Genomic DNA, 18,393 nt, shown 5'->3' with positions numbered 1-18,393 from the left:
AGGTGGAATTCATGAACTCATATGGAAAATCTAGTGTCTCAGAGCCTGTGTTCTGTAAGAAATTACAAGGAACTGAAAATATAAAACACTGCACTTCTGTCTTTAATTATGATCAAAATAAATATTAGTAGGAAAAAATATGAATTGTAAGAAAACTTGTTCTGTTCTTGTTGTCTTTGGTCAGTGAACTAAGAAGATGTTCTTGTAGCTGTACGGAGGCTTAGTTTTAAATGCTTACTGAAAACAAAACCTGAATACTTGCACTGCAGTGACAGTTCTTGCCCTGCTCAAGGATAAGCCAAAAAAGTGTTTCATGACAAAAGTAGTTCAAGGTAATTAGTACCTTGTTTCTTTAAATTAAATTAGAAGTGCAAAAATAAAACTCAAGTAAATCTCAAGGTGAAGAAAATCTGAAATTTTACCTTGCCTCTTTTGTCTTTCTTGACAAAAGAGTTCTAAACAAGTAGATATTTTTATCATGTAGAATCCAAATATACTCCCACAATGTTCTTTCCAGGAAATCAGTTGTATAGAAACCTCAAATACATGTGAATGTAGTGGAATTGACTTTGTTTTTTGTATTCATAAAGATTTTCATGTAAAGCTCTTTGACAAAGAAAAGCTAACAGGAACTTTATGTTAAAGAGTAGATTTTTTTTTTAATTTTTGCTGTTCTAAGGTTCTCAATAATATTGAGCATTGACTGTTGTAATATTTTTTTACAGCTATAGTTCAGAGTCTTCTAATGTATCTGCTTGGAGCCTCATTCTTCAAAACTGCATATAACTCTACTAGCAGACATATGGGGCTTAAGTGTTTTCATAACAGATTTTTTTGGCTGAAATATCTGTTTACTCTTTGACTTTCAAACAATGCAAAACCATAAAGGGTTCTTTTTGAAATGCAGTGATTTATAAATTTCTAATCAGTTTCCAAGGGTTGAGACATCTTTTCCCACCATAAGAGGGATTACTTGAATTTAGTCTGTAATTCCAGTCAGTGTGTTTCTTACCAGATTTCCTTTCAAGCTAGAGACAATTATATGTGTCCTCCTTTATCAGTTCTCAAATCTTTTCTTCTTTACACCCTCTAAACATGTATCAGTTTTCCTCATGTCTTGCCCTTAAATGACACAAAAAAAGACTCAGGATTTTAAAGTCAGAAGGGAAAGGAAAAAGTCCTTCCAACTAGTTTATAGATTAACAGTAAAATCATTTTGTACAGAACCAACTTAAAGAGCTCAATGAAGTCTCTAATGTAAGGACTGAAAAAAGGATTAGGTTGGATTCCTTTTTGTGATGTTTCTTTTGGTGGTCTGCTCCAGTTCCTGTGCTCTGTTCTTCATTTATATAGTTGTACATGCTCACCAAGGAAAGATTTAATGATATTACAGTAGATTGGAATTATTCAGAGCCCTATTAAAACTTGATATTTTAATGCAGGTACCTTTGTACTTTGACCAGTCATCTTAACACTGTGACAGAAAGTCACTTGTCTACACAGGTAAAAATCAGGAGGCAAGGTTGAATAATTTCTTGTTTTAGCAATCGGGAATATTGCCTAGTTTATACTGGAGGTACCCTGTCACAAGCTGTCTGATACATTAGCCTGAGGAAACTTCAGAATAATCACCTGTTTGTTTCTTTTTGTATTTTGCTTTATCTTCTTTACATTGAAATTAGTTGCTTTCTGTCAAATTTCACATCAACCCTCAATGTTTTCTTTTACTTTGTTACTGTCCAAAAACAACCCAAACAAAGGCTGTAAACATTAAGACTGTAAACAGTTTAACTTCACAAAAATAGCATGTCTTCTTTTTTCTTTTTTCTTTTTTCCTTTTTTTTAATTTTTTTTTCCCATTCTAATAGGCAAGAAAACAAATAGACTCCAACTTTTGTGGTTACTAAGATACTGCTTCTGCAAGCTTGTTGCTTAATTTTGTAACATCAGGAAGGTGTTAGGCTCTAAGTTTTACAGTTTTTACTTATATAAAATAAAAAAAAAATCATCAGTGCTGTCAAAGATTTTGGTAGACATATTGCCAATGTTTGTCAGATTGGAATGGTTTTAACAGTCCTTTGGATTTTGATAGTTTTGGATTCATCAGCCTAAAAGTCAAACCTGAAGTTTCTTTTCTTTTAGGCTGATTTTCTCAGTAGAAGAAACTGCCTCTGCTGTGCTATTTGGGAAGTTCTGTGATGTTGCAGTGGATTTAATAATTTGTCTAGAAAAACCTCTGTAAATCTGGAAAACTCGATCTTTCCAAAAAGTGAATCTCTAATATTTATCTCTTGAATTGTGTTGACTACCTGGCATTTTGGCCCCGTGATGTCTCTGTGTCATTACAAGGTATCTAGAGCAGATGATGATAAAAACAGTGTCAACTTCTTTGAATATACAAGAGACTTGTCAGTTAAAGCCAGGTGAAACTGCAGGGAACCTTTTCTCTAATGCTGCTGAGTCACTTTTGATTATTCAGTTTTACTGAATTTGACATACAAAGATTAAACTCTCATGAATGGAGCTTGAATCCTATAGATTTCAGAAGAAAAAGTTTCTATTTGTATTTGCTCCCTCTAATTGTAAAAAGGGATGAGTGCTTTTATTTAGGGTTAGACTGGAGAACTGAAAAGTCTGGGTCATTTTGTAGCCACCTGCTAGAGACAGATCCATGATTAAAGAAATATTTTATTGACAGATCTTTTTCGATGTTTCTTCTCATTGATGGTACTGTCAGTAAGGGATGCTGCGGTAAGGAGGGGATGCAAGAGGCCGGTATTGTAACAGCAGAACACTATTGGCATCTTCCTTTAATGGACCATTGTCTGAATTGTCTTTGATCAGAACAGATACACGTTCCCCTCTGACTTCCTGGGACACACAGTCTAGATTAATCAGAACAGTGTTTAGTAATATTCACGAAACTAGATCAAGCCTTAAGTATTTTGTGTGGGGTTTTTTTTCTCCATTTTGTTTTTTCTCAATGTTCTTTCCTGGTCTTACAGAACTTCTGTAGTTCTGTTCTGGTCTGCTTTTGTTGTGTCATTGCTACTGTGTTATATCAGCTACTGCTATTTTTATATCATAAACAGTTTATAATTGCATTGAATAAGACTAGGGTAGTCAATGATTAATAGTTAAATTACTTAAATGCTACAGGTTTAGTAAAGTTGACAACTTAGATGATTCTTAATAAACGTTTACAACCCCTTTTGAATGAAAAGAGAAAAATAGAGCTCAAACTCAGATCAGTTTTTACTAGGAGTTCTGGTGCAGTTTTTAGCATATCCTTGGATTGCTGCATTTCTGATGTTCTGAGAGTTATTATCTTTTCAAATAAGAGCTTGAGAACTATGGAAACAAGCAGAGGGATATTCCCGTCCTACTTTTGTGCATAAATGTTGACACAGTGGTATTATTTTTATTTTATATAAAAAAAAACCCAATGCCTCCATATAAACACTACTGTTCAACCTGGTCAGTTTTCACCAGGTGGAATTAACTTGATCATCTGTGTAGAATAGTATTGAATTGTGATTGATAAAATAATTTAATACTCTTTGTACATTCATATTTTCTTGTTTCTATTTACAATAGATAACTGAAGACGTGTTCTTTCACATGATAATTCCAGAGCCACTAATAGAGTAGGGTTATTTCCCCATGAATTTTGCTTCATGCTCTTTTTAACTCTTTGGGGTGGTAATCTTTGTGCTTGTGCCAGTATAATTAAGAGATCAAGCCAGAGCTCCTGTGATGAGAACTAGATCAGTTGGAGATGTCACTCTTAGGACGGGAAAATGACTCCTCACTTTTTTAAGGTGCCTGCTTATATCATGCTTCACTTTCTCCTTTCAGTTTCCCTTGCATAAGAAAATGTATGGAAACTGACAATAACCTGAGATCTCTCACCCTTACCTCACTGTGTAGTAGAGGACAACTTATATCTGTGTCTTAACATCTGCAGATCACTTAGACGAGTATCTTTAGGATAACAGTTGTCTGTTGGTCCTTGTACAGCAGGAACGCCTATGGCCAGGCCGTGGAAGGGAATCCTGTTATGGACAGTTCATGCTGATCTCTTCCTGTGTGTATGCAGAGGCAGTAACTGATAGAGCTTCCAGCTGGGGATTTCCAGGCTCAGAGTTTCCAAACTTTTCTAGCAGTTGATTATTCCTACTTGCAAGATGGCACTTGTATCTCTAGCAAGTGGTGAAATGCAGCGATGATACGTGCAAGATAACAGTTGACCAATGCCCATGTTCTCTATGTTTGCAGCATATTTAAAGCTGCTACTTCTACAGGCATTCACACTTTTATGACAGCTTTTGATTTGGGAATGAACAGAAAGACTTTCAAGACAGAGTATTTAAGCATGCCTCTCATGTTTATAGTCCTGATCGGAGTCACCTCCAATGGGAAGACTTAAAAAAAAATGCTAATCAGGCCAACAAAAATCTTTCAAGAAGGGCAGTTGTGGGAGGAGAAATTAAGAGGGAGAAGAAATTAGACCTCTGCTCTAGTAACAATGTGAAGTTGCTTTTCTCCTGTTTCAGTCACAGAGCATTCATTTGCAGCTAATCAGTTCATATTTTAGCCCAATAGTGTACATGATATTTAATACTCAAGTCTCAAGAGAGAAACATATATCGGTTATCTTAGAGGTGTGCCTGTGCTTCTAATTAGGATACTGATGAGGTGTTCCCACCTGTTTCTGATATGCTTATACTGCATATTGGTAGGTCTGTCTTTTAGCTTCTTCGCTTGATGTTATATCCACAGGAAATCAATATACACTAGATTGTCCTGTGATCAGAATGGGATTTTTCAATTACTGCATTCTTGGGCTATAAATAGCCTTTTTATATTAGTTATGTTATGATAACTCCTGTTACTGATTACATTAAGACTTGGTGTTTATGAACAGCTGCAAGCTCTTGATAATGGCACCGAAATGGTATCAGCTGTTGAGAAACAGGCTGGAAGTTTGCAAGAATTTTTTCTCATAATTGCTAGAATTTTGTGCTATGTAGTGAGAGGGAAGCCCATGCAATATGAAGGTTTTCTTAAATAACTCAGCTGACAGAAATTCGTCAGTGTGCTTTTCTATCAGGCTTGAACCTATTGATGACAAAAATAGGCAGCCAAAAAGCTTTGCAAGGAGCATGTGTAACAACGTTTAAGATCCCCCAAGTTTGTGAGGAAAATTGGCAGGGATGGAAAACTTCATTATGTTCCTTGTGGCTCAAACTTCTTTGTGGATTTCCTAGGTACATTGTAATGTCTATGTTGCTTTACAGGTAATCCAGTCTGTTTTAGTGCAACTGCATCTGCACCAGTCCTTATTGACCCTCCAAGAGGGTGTGAAGACTAAGACCTCTTAGTTTTCTTTGTGTAAGGAACTATATGAGTAGAAAAACAACAACTCAATCACTTTGAAACCTCTCTTTCGTGGGGTTGTTTTAAAGTAAGTAGTTATTTGTCAAGTGTGTGTAAATGTACCTGTGCAAAAAACACCCTCTGTGTGTTGCTATGGTCACATATTAAAGGGCTCTTCTGGTAGAGAGACAAAGTGACTGTGCCAGGCTGACAGGAGCACTCTCACAAGGAAGGGCAAATGGCACCATGAATAACTTACCTGATTTATCTTGGTCTTGTGTAATAAACTTCTGCCTTAGCTCAAAGACAGGCACAAAAAATAGCATCAACATTTTTTGTAAGACTTACTGGATTTATATTACCTAGATTTTATTTTTTGTCTACAGAAGCAAAAGCTGAGTCTGATTTGCGCTTGTTACCTATAAATGCGCACATTCCTGCATTATATCTGGCAGAGCTAGGAATAGATCAGCTCTTGTGACTCCATATTCAGTGCCTTAAGGACATCACTGACCTTCCTCTTCTAGCAGGATATCTCTATTCCATATGTTGTTATAAAACCCTTACTGGAGTTACTAATTTACTAAGGGCATTTCAATTCTTGCCCACTCCATTTAGTCACGCTTTCTTAAGTGGCAAGAAGTAGAAGTGGTTTATATTTTGAAGTATCTAAAAAGTATCTGCACAATGTTTTCACAACTGTATCTGGTAGCTTAGTGACAAAAATAGGAGTGAAAAGCTGCATAAACGTAGGCATTTCACAGAGCTCTCAAGCAAGTGAGCTGGATCTGATTTCCTTCCTGTCCACCAACACCAGCAAAATTCCTTGCAGACCTGCCATGGACAAGTGAAATCTTTCATCTATAGGAAAAAAAAAAAAAAAAAAAAAGTGGCTATGTTATATATGTTTCCCTGAAGGCATAATTGGCTTTCAAAGCCTTTCTGTATCTCACATTTATCAATAGAATGCCTCTTGACTTTCACATGGCAAAGTGATTCTGCAAGGCTTGCACACAGAAGTTGTGTTTTGTTCAATTTATTTTCTTTAAAAGTGTGTTTGTGAAATTTAAGAGAAGAAAATATTCCTTAATGTTATTTTTAATACTCTTGGATGCAACCGTGTTTACTTGCACTAGTATACATAAATTACTGTAATACTTTTATTTAGACCCTAATCATTATTTGAATATTGTTTTTTTATTACCGAGTCAAATGCAGCACTTAAGGCTTTGGTTACTTTCTGAATGGGTCTAGTCTGTTCATCTAGCTGGAAAAGATACAATACAGATAATTTCACTGAAGAAAATAAGCCTTTGCTTCACCTTGCAGACAAATGGGTCAATTTTATTCATAGAGCAAAAAGCTGCACATGATTTCAAGAGCCAAGGACCTTGAGTACCCAGGGGTAAGGAAAAATGGCTTGGGTTATTTTTGTTTCTTTCTCAGTAAAGTCACTAATGCAGTGCTGCAAGTTCTACAGTCACTGTTACCCAAACATTGTTTCATAAGGTCCAAGGGAAAAAGAGTAGAGGGAGTTTTTTGTCCTGCTGCTGCAAATGTAAGCATGTCTAATACTCCTGGAGTAAAATGCCTATGAGATTGGGCTCTGGGACCACAAGTTTTTTCTGACTCTTACAGCAAAATTTTTGGAGCTATATTGTAGAATTTTGAAAACATGCTCCCATCGGCAATAAAAACTGTGCCTGAAAGGTAAAAACCTAATTGCAAACACTTGACATTTATCATAGTTATCTCTAGTAGAAAAGGATGTTAATTCCAAATGTTACATAATTAACACTTGATCTCAGAAATACTTTTTTATTTTACCAAAACAATCATAAAGATTTTGGACTGGACTTGGACAAAAATATAATGAAATAAATACCTTAAACCTAAAAGAGTAGTTGCTATGGATCTCTTGCTGCTATAAACTGAATTTAAAAGGAGTCAAAGTTAAAAGTGAACCTTTATTATGAGGCAAGGAAATGGGTTATTAAATAATAATGCTGTATTTTAATTAGTTTATGGTTTTATTAGAAGCTCTTCTTTTAAGGCTAAAATGAGAATCAAATGTCTGTCTCTAAAGAAATTCTCTTTGTGACTTGGCATCAGTTTCTTATCAGTTTTTTTCCATCCTGTGTGTCTCAATCAAGGACAACAGGTTTTGAAATTTTAGGAAAATATTTATCTTTACTTCCGATTCCTTGGCACTATTTTATTACTATTTGAGAGCTGCTGGTAAAATGCCAGTGCAATGCAGTTTTTAGTTTATGGAGGGAGCTTTATTTTTGTATTTATGGTGTTTGCTCCTCTTGTTCATCAACAGAACTTACTTCAGCACTACTGATTTTAGGATTTGAGGAAGAAGATTTAGAATGAAAAGAGATACTTAGAATCCATAGATTCTGAAGTATCTGGTGCCAGAGACTTGATGTGTATTTGCCACCTGGAAAACTCTCAAATCAGAAAATGACATGAAATAAAAATGCTTATTTTTAACTTGTCATTGTACAGTTTCTTATGTCTTGGAGATGAGATTCTTTGGGAATTATTTTAGATTCTTTGGGATTAATACAGAGTGTGCTCATTTCCAGTTACTGAGGGAGAAAAAAACTTTAAATATGATCTAGTGAATTTTAGTGTGGATTATTGTAATATTTACCAAGTCAGTCCTGAATACTTCTAGAACCTATACATCAGATGTATGATCAATAATATACTTGCAGTGACTGCAAAAAAATATGGTAGCCGGCGTGTATGACATGTTATTGTTCAAGACGCTGTGAATACTTAGTACAAATAATTTGTTTAAAATGTCTGCAGTCTTCAGCTACAATACATAATGGTTCTGATCAGAACTATTTGGTCAAGAGTTATGAAAGAAATACCCAATATCACAGTTCTAATATCTCTTTAATAATTTGGTTTAAAACAGGAATATTGCTTAGTCATGCTGCATAAAAGTAGAAAAAAATATTCTGCTGTTAATTGCATTATAAGACCTTTAAAAAAAAGATTATAACTTACCTTATCATTTAAGCAATACAAAATGTTACCTTTTTTGACAAAGAAGGAAAGAAAAACCCCAGGTTTCCTTTGTCAAACCATGTTAATGAAACAGATTTATTATGCAGATATTTGATACATAAGAATTGTGTGAATGGGGGTGATCACAAACTTGGGTTCATAAAACAGTCTTAAATTTCACTCCTTGTAACATTTTATGTACCACTTTTTCAGGCCTTGGTTGCATTGGAAAGGTAGTAACTGCATTACTTAATGTAAAAGGGGTGTTTTGCTTCTGCTTTGAATAAAGGTAGTTAAGAATGATGTAATTAAACTCCACAGATTCATTATATCTATTCTTATGCTTGGTTACTTTTCTGAAAGTCTAAGATCAGAAGTGCTGAAGAATATTTTGTTTGCATGGAAAAAGCCAGAGAAAAAGCCCCAAAACTGTAACCACTCAGTGTGGGGTGTCAGTATGCAGTCTTTAATGAGTTGGTTTTGTTTTGACAGTAAAGACAAAGCTCTGAGTGATAGAAATGCATGCTGTTCTGCTTATTTTTATAGCCAGAGATAGTGTGGGCATTTCCAAGGACAGAACACAAGTTTTCAAGCTCTTTGGTTGGTTGATTTCTGGTTTCTCCTACCCCAGTGTGTTCTGTCATTGGCTTTGAGTAGGACCGAATTCACATAAATGGAATGACGTTCACTAGAGCCTTAGTCTTTTCTTTGTGCTGACTCTCCAGTATTTAGGTTATGAGGAATTAGGTTTCAAGGAATATTGCTAACTACTTTGTTCTGCTTCGTATTATCACCTGGATGAAGGTTGGCAGGTTCTGTGAAAAGCAGACATGAGTTTATCTTCCAGAAGAGTAACATTGCCTGCAGTTATGCCGATAAATCTGCAGAAAAGGGTATGGCATTTAAATCAGTCTTTTAATTCTGACATTAATACAGGTTGATAACAATGATTAATTGTGACTATATTTATTTTTTTACTTTTTAAAAAAATTCTCTAGTGTAATAATAATTTTTCTTTTCTGATAAATGTATAAATTTTTGATTTCATTATGTGAAATATGTTTGCTTATAAATATATATGTGTCCATAATTGATTTTTTTTACTGGTGCTCTTTTCTCTGTTACTATAGGTTTGTACTTTTAATTTGTGCAGGAATTTATTTTTCTTACAGATTAATGTAGTTTTTAAAGTGTCATGATTGCATTAAAATATGCCTCTGTTGAAGGCTATGATACTGTTTTTAACAGAAGATTACTGGAGTCTGCTTCCACAGGTTTTGCATCAGCCTTAAACATAATGTGCTTTTTCTTGACCTTTCCTGGCTAATGCTTTAATAGTGGATGGCCCATCAGGTATTTTGGGAACCAGGGTGACACTGTACAGTATTTTTCCATAGCCACTGTAGCTTGCCTTTTTTTTTTTTTTTTTTTTTCTTATCTCAATAAAAAGTGTAAGCAGTGCAAAATTATTACATCTATTTGCACTAGGATTCCCTAGTGTAACTCAATGCGTTGGGGGTATCTGTGAGGGTAAAAATACACACAGAAATAAAGTACCGAAATTTGACTCTCTGCTGAGCCAGACATATTAACTTATGAGAAGTTACTTCAAACAAGCTGTAAGTTAATAATTAGTTTGATTTATTTTGTAAATGTGTAGATATTTTTCAAAGCCTCATTGCTGCATAATGTGCTTGACTCATTGTTAATAGACTCTTCTGTTACTCAGTGGCTTTTAATGTACCAGTGCTGTGAAAAATGAGAGTTCATTAAAGTATTACTACAGTATTAAACAGTTCTCATGAGCAGTTTACATGGAATGCAGCATGTATTTATGGCATTAGTCCTGTGGGTCTAAAGAAGCATGTAAACACGTAACTTTTATTGATTTGGGATATATTGTATTCATTTATATTATTTCATTGTTTGAGTTGGAAGGGGAGCCTGTGAACATCCAGTTTTACTGGGATTGATGGGTACAGATTAGATTATGCTGCTGTCTTACTAGAATGATAATATACTTTTTTTCTGGTATATTCAGATAACATGCAAGATATGCACTTACAGTGTTACCTAACAATTTGCAATAGCTCAGTTACTCCTTTAAAAACTGTGGTTTAACTTCTCAGCTCTCATCCTCTGAATCTTGTGGTTACCTCCCAGTCCTCTCTTCCTCTCCCTAACACTGCTATAGAACTCAGATCTTCAGTTGTCATAGTTATTTTATTTTTGTCTGGGTTTTTTTAATTGTATGTTAGGAGAGGAAGGTCTTTGTTCTTGCGGCTTTTAGTTGTGTTAGACTCTTCTGGTATGCACACATCAGTACTTGGTGCTGTGTGGGAGGGGAGAGGTGTAACTTTGCTCAATCTAGCATTCAGAAGGCTGGGAAACTCAGTTTTAACTCTAGTGTATATTTCAATGGATTGATTTTTTCTTTTGTTGATGTTGGAAGATAATCTTTCTCCGAGAAAATACAAGAGTTTTTTGACAAATTCACAGTAAGATAATTTTCTGCACATTCTCTCTTTTTTTTTTCATGCTGTTATAAAATTAGCTGCCAACAGTTATTGGTTTTACTTCTCTTTATCTGTGCACTTTGTAAGCCCAAAATAAAATTAATGGAAGCAGTAGGAGGAAGCAGCATAGGGAGTTGCCTTAGGTAGGTAGCTATTGGGTTGCACACTGTTTCAAAATATTCTTGAAGGCATGTGTCCTCACTGAGGTCTCACTGTGTGCCAAATTTAATAGGCTTGTTAAGGCTTGTGATGGTTGTATCTGTGCATGTAGAATTCCTTCTGAAAGTATCTTTTCTTTCCACAGAAGGGGCTTTGTTATTTCTGTAGAAATACCTTAATTTCTAGAACTACAATACTGGAGGAAGGGTAGGCAGGAAAGAGCCATGCTGATAATGGGTGATGTATGTTGCAAATTTTTTCATGTTTCTCATGGACGTTAAAACCTTTGACTTAAAGTGGTGCAATTTCTACTTTTTGTTGCACTTGAAGGACCTGGAAAAGTAGGATTTTTATGTTAACACTATAAAGTCAAGAGAAATATTAGCTCATGAAATATTGTTTTAGAGTATCAATCATCACAAATAATTATTTCTTAAATTCATGAAATAGGTAATTGTGTAAGGAGTCTACTTTAATCACAATACTGCAAAAATTGCAAGTCTTTCTTTTTTCATCTCACAAAAGGTAAAGTTTTGCGTTGTCAATCTGTCTGTTCTGCCAACTTCTTGAACACTTAGATTTTCTCATTTTTTATTCAAAATGTCTAATATACTTTGTCCAAAGTTATTTTTTATGTTCTGTTTTAAAGTCTGATGTGAAGTACTTATTACAGTTGATGTATTTTATTCTTAAGGAATATATTTTTAACTAAAGCTACCAGGCCTTGTTTAGGTTCCAAGGGGTCTTGTAACACAGATGGGAACATCACATGCTTAATGAGCATGGGGAATTATGTATATTGGGTGCTATCACAACCAGTTTTGTGGTAAGTACAGACTAGACATACACTTAATCCAACTCAGAGCAAATGTTTTTTATCTTTTGTATGAATAACTTCATACTCCTCTAAAAATCTAATTAAAAAATTAGATTTGAAAGGTTATAATGCATTCAAGACACTGTTTTACAGTCAAAGACCAAAGATTTCTTCACAATAAACACTCACAAGTCTATTAGATTTGTTGCATGATAAGTAAAACACTTGGGCACCTGATGTTGTATTCAAGGTGTGTAAACAGAGACTTGTAGTTTTTTTCCACAACAGTTGAGAACTTCATAGCACACTAGGTCAGATGATATTAAAAAGCATTGTGTACGTAGTCAATATGTATTGCAGCTGAATAATTTCCAGCAGTTCTTGAAGAGATAGTGTAGCATCTTGTAAATGGAAGAAATATTGATCAGAAAATGAAGATGTGATTTTTAGATTGCTCAAATCTAGAACTGGTATAGACGTGCAAATTTCAGGATGCTCTTACATCTTTATTTCATCTATTTTTCTGGCCCCAAATCAGGTGCTGCTTTAATCAACACTTACCACTCCCCCAAGAAAAAACAGCCTCTTAAGCCAAATTGTATTGAGGATTAGTAATGTCTGTCTGTAAGGCTAAGAGCATGAAAGTAATTTTTCAGTTTTGTGTTTGGATGCCTGAGATGAAAGGCCAATATGCTAATCCAGGAATTTTACATAAGGCACTTTAAGTGACATGATAATGGTGTCATTAAATGGATACCTTTTATAAAATTACTGGATGCAGACCAAGCATTCATGTATGAAACATCTCTTCATAAGGACAGTTTGAAAAATAGTAATTTAAAAATACAAAAAACAATACCAGTGCCCTTTTTGTCTTTCATACAGTAGTAGAAATAAAAGAAATACAATTATAAATAGTATAATCCAAGACCAGGTTGGATAGGGCTTTGAGCAATTTGGTCTGCTGGAAGGTGTCCCTGCCTATGGCAGGAGAATTGGAACCAGATGATCTTGAAGGTCCCTTCCAACCCAAGCCTTTCTGGGATTCTTTGTTCTATAATGCAGTAATAAAACGTTTCTATAATACAGTAATACAACGGCAGCATCCTGCAAAGTTTTGAAGACAGCTGAGACGTTTATTAGAGATGGAGAGAGTGGGAGATAGACTTGAGTGGGCTTTAAAGGCTTTTAAAGGTTTAAGGAGCAGTGGTCAGAAAAACAGTGGTGATTGAGGTGAAATTCTTGAATTTAAAGTTTTATTCAAAATGGAATATTTTCTTTAATGAATTAGTGAGGGATCTGAGAGAAGGTCATGGGGATAATCACAGGTAAATCATTAGGATGGGCATGACTGGAAATTCAATACAGAATTATATCTTATATCTTCATGTTAGCTCTGGAAGGATTAATAAACTGCTGAAAATTCAGTCTTCTGTTGTACAGAACCTGTAGATACGAAGTTACCTGCCTGTGACAGAGGATGGGGAAAGGCTAGTAATTCAATGATGCATGACAGGGAAGGAGGAGAGCAGCAGACCAGCATTTTCTGTCATTGTGGAAGGACTCTGGTTAGGTCCAGGGTCTGTTTGGGAGAGAGCTACTGACAGAATCTCCTCCAGGGAAGGTATTGCCGCGCTCATCCCCTTCCTTATGATGTAGGCCAAATAAATTTAGGTCTGAAACTATTCTTGAAAAGAATTTTAGACCGATTTTTGCACTGAATATGTACTCCTTATATTCAAGTGGGCACCTAGAAGTGGATTCTGGTATAACCATCATATATTGGTTGACCAGTCATAGTTCCTGCTTTGACTAGCATGGAAATGGTAAAACTTCCTACTCTTTTTATTGTGTACAAAAATGATCCCACATGTATAAATGAAATCTAAATTGGACTAACTTTAGCAGTCTCTATGGTTCAGGTGCAGGTAGGGAAAGGGATTTTTTTTCCTATCCTGTGGGATTCCAGTCTCTACAAGTAATCAAACTTTCTTGAGTATTTTGTACACGAAATCATCAGTGGTCTTGAAATTTAAAATGTAAAGCACTATGCTGAATAGTTGCCATGAAGGGTAAGTAGAGATGTGTGTGTGTATGTGCCCATGAGAGGGTGAGTAGTAAGTGCACAGAGCTTTTTAAAAGTCTTTTTAAAATCTTAGTGGTTTAATGCACTTGGCCATTACTTGTCCTTTGTATAGTTTGACAAGGTTTGGTGGTACAATTAACGTTGCACTTTGTCTCCTCTCTGTCTTCAGTTCTTGAACAGATCTTTGATACGTTTTTTTCAGTTTCTTTTTGCTTTCTTTGAACATCTAACATTCTTCATACAGTAACCAAGGAAATTGGCAGTGTTTAGTGTCCTACTCTGCTCATAATCCTCTTCTGTGGGCAGAAATCCTTTGGGGAAAAACCAGTTTTTTCATCAATTGAAGAAAGTGCTTGGCCATTTTCTAGCTCTAGTACTTTAGTCTCCTCTTGAATAAATTAGGCTTCAAGAAGTCAGAACTTGACCTTCAGACTGTGTTATCCGGCCTTGAAGTATATCAAGAGCTACTGCTGAATTGCTATTTCTGCTAAAGTAAACCCCATACTGATTATGTTGTGTTGCTGTATTTGAAGGGGGAAACTCAATAAATGGCTCACAAGGAGCTGGTGTGAGTCTTATGCAAAAGATCAAATCTCTGTTATGTACATGCCTGTTACATGTTACTTTCAACATGCATAAACAAGTACTTGAAAAATTAGAAAATATTCTTTATTTTTGATGAACTGAAGCTACTTCAGTGAATGCAAAGAAAACTTATCACATTGAACCAAGGAATTATTCATATTTAGACATGCTTTCGTCCTCATTTTCATGCAGTTGCTATAGGTACTGCCCATGCCCCATTCTTCCTCACTCCTTGTTTTTCTGCCTGTTGGTCAGGAACCGAGGCAAGACCAGCCCAACAAAACTACAGCCGCCTTAAGAACCTAAGGAAGTTTGGTCATGTGTTTGGTTTACATGGCAAGGTTTTGGTAACAGGGGGAGGGGGGCTCTACAAGGGTGGCGTCTGTGAGAAGCTTCTAGAAATTTCCCTATAGTTCCAAGAGAGGCAGTGCTAGCTGGCTCCAAGGCTGAGCCCATCTTCTACCCAACATTGGTAGAGCCTCTGAGATAACATATTTAAGAATGGAAAAAAGGTTGCTGTGCAATTGCAGCAGAAGAAAGAGAAGAGCATATGTGAGAGGAGCAGCCCTGCAGAGGCCGTGGTCAATGGATGAGAGGGAGGAGGTACTCCGGGCACTGGAGCAAAGATTCTTCCACAGCCCGTGGCGCCAACACGGTGAGACAGCTGTCCCCATGTTGGACCATGGGGGTGCAGAGATCCACCTGCAGACCCTTGGATGCCCCCACCCAGAGCAAGTGAATGCCTGAGGAAGGCTATGATGCCTGTGGAAAGCCCACAATGCACAGGCTCTGGCAGGACCTGTGGACCTGTGAGAAGAGCCCATGCTGGAGGAAGTGCAAAGTGAGGAGTCCTCCCCCTGGGGAAGCAGGAGTAGCAGAGACAAAGAGTGATGTCCTGACTGCAACCTGTGTTCCTTGTCCTGCTGCGCCACTGGCAGGGAGGAGGTAGAGAAAATTGGGAGTGATGTTCAGCTCTGGGAGACAGGAGGAGTGGGGAAAGGTATTTTAAGATTTAGTTTTATTTGTCATCGCCTTTCTGTGGTTTGATTGATAGTAAAACTGGTTTCCCCAAGTAGAGTCTGTTTTGCCTGTGATGATAATTAGTGAGCGATCTCTCCCCATCCTTATCTCGACCCAGAAGCTTTTTGTTATATTTTCTGTTGTCTGTCCAGCTGAGGAGGGAAGTCATAGAGTGGCTTTGGTGGGCACCAAGTGTCTAGACAATGTCAACCCACCGCAGATCAAAATGCCTCAACCGATATAATTCTTTCATAACACTGGAAATTTTAGCCCAGTTCCAGTCTAAGTCTCTTACACTGGTAGTGCTGCTTCCTAAAATTTCTGTTTTGAAGTTGTTCATATTCAGTTACGTTTTCAACCCATTATTTATGTTTACATTATTTCAAGGCAACCAGTTTTTCACAGTCTAAAGTAGTTATATAATAAGAGATTTACTCTGCTGCAGTACAGTTTATAATGAGTGCCTTGGGAACAGTACAAAGCAAGGCGAGTCAAACTTTTAAGTTACATTTTCCAAGAATACACATCCACCTTCTTCATCTAGAGTTGGTAGGCTCTTGGCGTGTATCTCATATTTCATCGCAGTTCTTGTATTTCATCTCCTTTTTCTGGCAGATCCTAATGGCTGTCTTAGTGACCAATATCTTCACCAAAACTCATGCTTGGGCATCAAAAATGGTAACTTGGAGAGATATCTTTGATTCCTTTCTTTCCCGTGCTTTGCACATCCCTGCAACTTCTTGCAATTGCTGTTTTTGCCAATACCTTTTTTGTTTGGCACCACTAAAATTCATATGAAGGACCGAGACCTGGAAGGAGGTGTTCAGTTGACATCCTTAATGTTTTTCCTTTATTTTCTACTAGAATCCTTCCCCCCTCCCTCAGTCTTCTTTACTGCATTCTGATTTCTTCACAGTCTTTTCAGCACTCTTGTTGCCTATTGTATAATTTCTACTGACAATCTTTGCCCTAACATAGTGTTGTGCTTTTTTTTTTAGACTACTTGGACTGGTTTTCTGGGCTAGTCAATCACATTCTCCAAGAGGTTAGCAATTAAATGATATTTAGACTGAATATCAATTGGAACCTCCAGCTTATCTTGTATTAGCCTGAAAGCTAGGCTTCAATAGCTCATCATACCCATCAGCTGTATATGCAAGCCCTCAATGTTGTCATTTTTACTTTGGTCCTGTTGATTGTAACTTGTTGGATTGGTGTCTGTCACTGTCTTTTTAGGTATCTTGTTTGACAAGACTTGTAGGATGATCATAACAGAAACAAAATGCATACATTTATGGTAATATGAACGTGGCTTGTGTGTGGGCAAGCAAAGCAGCAGCCAGACAACCCAGCAGACCTCTGAATGTAGGGTATCACAACAAGTGTTGAGATAGGAAATGTGCTGCTGGCTTCTCAGTTTTCCTGCATGACTGAAGACTGCTCAGTCTACGTATCTCATTTTCATTTTAGAATAAATGATTAGAGGTAAACATTATCAAAATAGACTAAATTTCTGAAATTATCATCCCCTTTTAACTACATCACTCACTGTTTCACTTCGTTTGCTTGTTTTATTCTGCTGCATTGGGTGACTACTACACTTTTGCCAACAGTTACAGGGGCTGATTTCCATGCCCAGATGCCCCTTATCTTTTTTCTGTTCCTTTAGGGGTTTGGATTTGCCAACAAAACTTGCTGACAAATCTGTAATAACACAACAGTGTATAGTTGAAGGTTTTATGTGGTTTGAGTAGACTTGCTAGCTTTACTGCAGGATTTACGCTTTCTTTGGATTTTATGCTTTGGCCAGAGGGAACAATGCTATGTGAATAAAAAAAAAAAAGGTTCAGAAATGCTGAGAAATAAAATGTTCTCTCTGAATACCTATCCTACAACAGTTAAACCTTGCTCTTATATTCCACTGATGACTAGAAACAGATACCCAGAGGTGACAGTATCAGACTGGAAGGGTGTTACAGTCTGACTGAGCAAAGCAAGGGGTTTTTTTTCTCATATACCAAGTGGCAAAGTATTTCAGCACTGTAAAACAACCATTTATTGCAGTGGCTTACCCTACGTGGCTGTTGTTGTATTTGTTCTGGACATTCTGTATACCACTCCAGAAGTACAGAGAAAATTTCCAAACTCTATCTTCTTTATCTAAAAATCTAAACTTTGCTTTGTCTTAGAGTCTGCATTATTTTCTCCTCTAGTGACCTTCAGGGAAATGGACAATTGATATAGTTGATTTTAAAGGCATTTTTTGCTTTAAAGCTGTGTTACAGTTCAAGCCAAAACTTCTGTTTAAAATGGCCAAAGTGAAAGAGTTTTAAGAAGAATCTGTTTGTTGGGGTTTTTTTGGTTTTGTGGTTGTGGTGTTGGTTTGTTGTTGTTGTTGTTGTTGTTTTGTTGGTTTTTTGGATTTTTTGTTTGTTTGTTTGTTTGTTTTTTCTTCTTTAAAATCTATTTCAGGACTGCTGCAAAGGAAATAGGAAGTTAATTGGTCTCTTAACAGTGTTATTCAGGGACTTGGTCTTTCTCAGCTTTGTGAGAGATCTGTTCTACTGAGAAAGCAGCAACATGGTGTGAAAAACCTGGTAGAAACAATAGGTACTTCTTTTTATAGCTGGTGTCTCTTCAGAAACATAGACTGCAGCCAGAACGCGGCAGTAACAGATTTGCTTTCTCTTGTGCTGGAACACAGCATTCTATTTATCTCTGACAAGCAAAGGATATGTTGGACAAACTGCACTATTAAATACAGAAAGCCTCATTTAAATAATGTTAGTGCCTTGACATAAATA

General features: G+C 36.4%; 1 protein-coding gene across 3 annotated transcripts in view; it reads left to right on the top strand.

Annotated features, from left to right (window-relative positions):
- GRB14 (growth factor receptor bound protein 14) overlaps positions 1–18,393 on the top strand; it is a 59,221-nt gene that overhangs the window by 5,501 nt on the left and 35,327 nt on the right. The window contains exon 1 of one of the 3 annotated variants that reach the window (XM_040069648.2): positions 9,168–9,299. The exons of the other annotated variants lie outside the window; for them this stretch is intronic. Within the exon in view, the coding sequence (XP_039925582.1) occupies positions 9,237–9,299 (63 nt within the window). The 5' untranslated portion in view covers positions 9,168–9,236. Of the gene's footprint in view, positions 1–9,167; positions 9,300–18,393 lie in introns of those variants that run through there. 3 annotated transcript variants of the gene reach the window in all.

The sequence above is a fragment of the Hirundo rustica genome, chromosome 7 (assembly GCF_015227805.2).
Source record: "Hirundo rustica isolate bHirRus1 chromosome 7, bHirRus1.pri.v3, whole genome shotgun sequence".
Classification (NCBI taxonomy): Eukaryota; Metazoa; Chordata; class Aves; order Passeriformes; family Hirundinidae; genus Hirundo; species Hirundo rustica.
The sequence above is the reverse complement of the archived record's forward strand: the minus strand, read 5'-3'. Positions and strand labels throughout refer to the sequence as shown.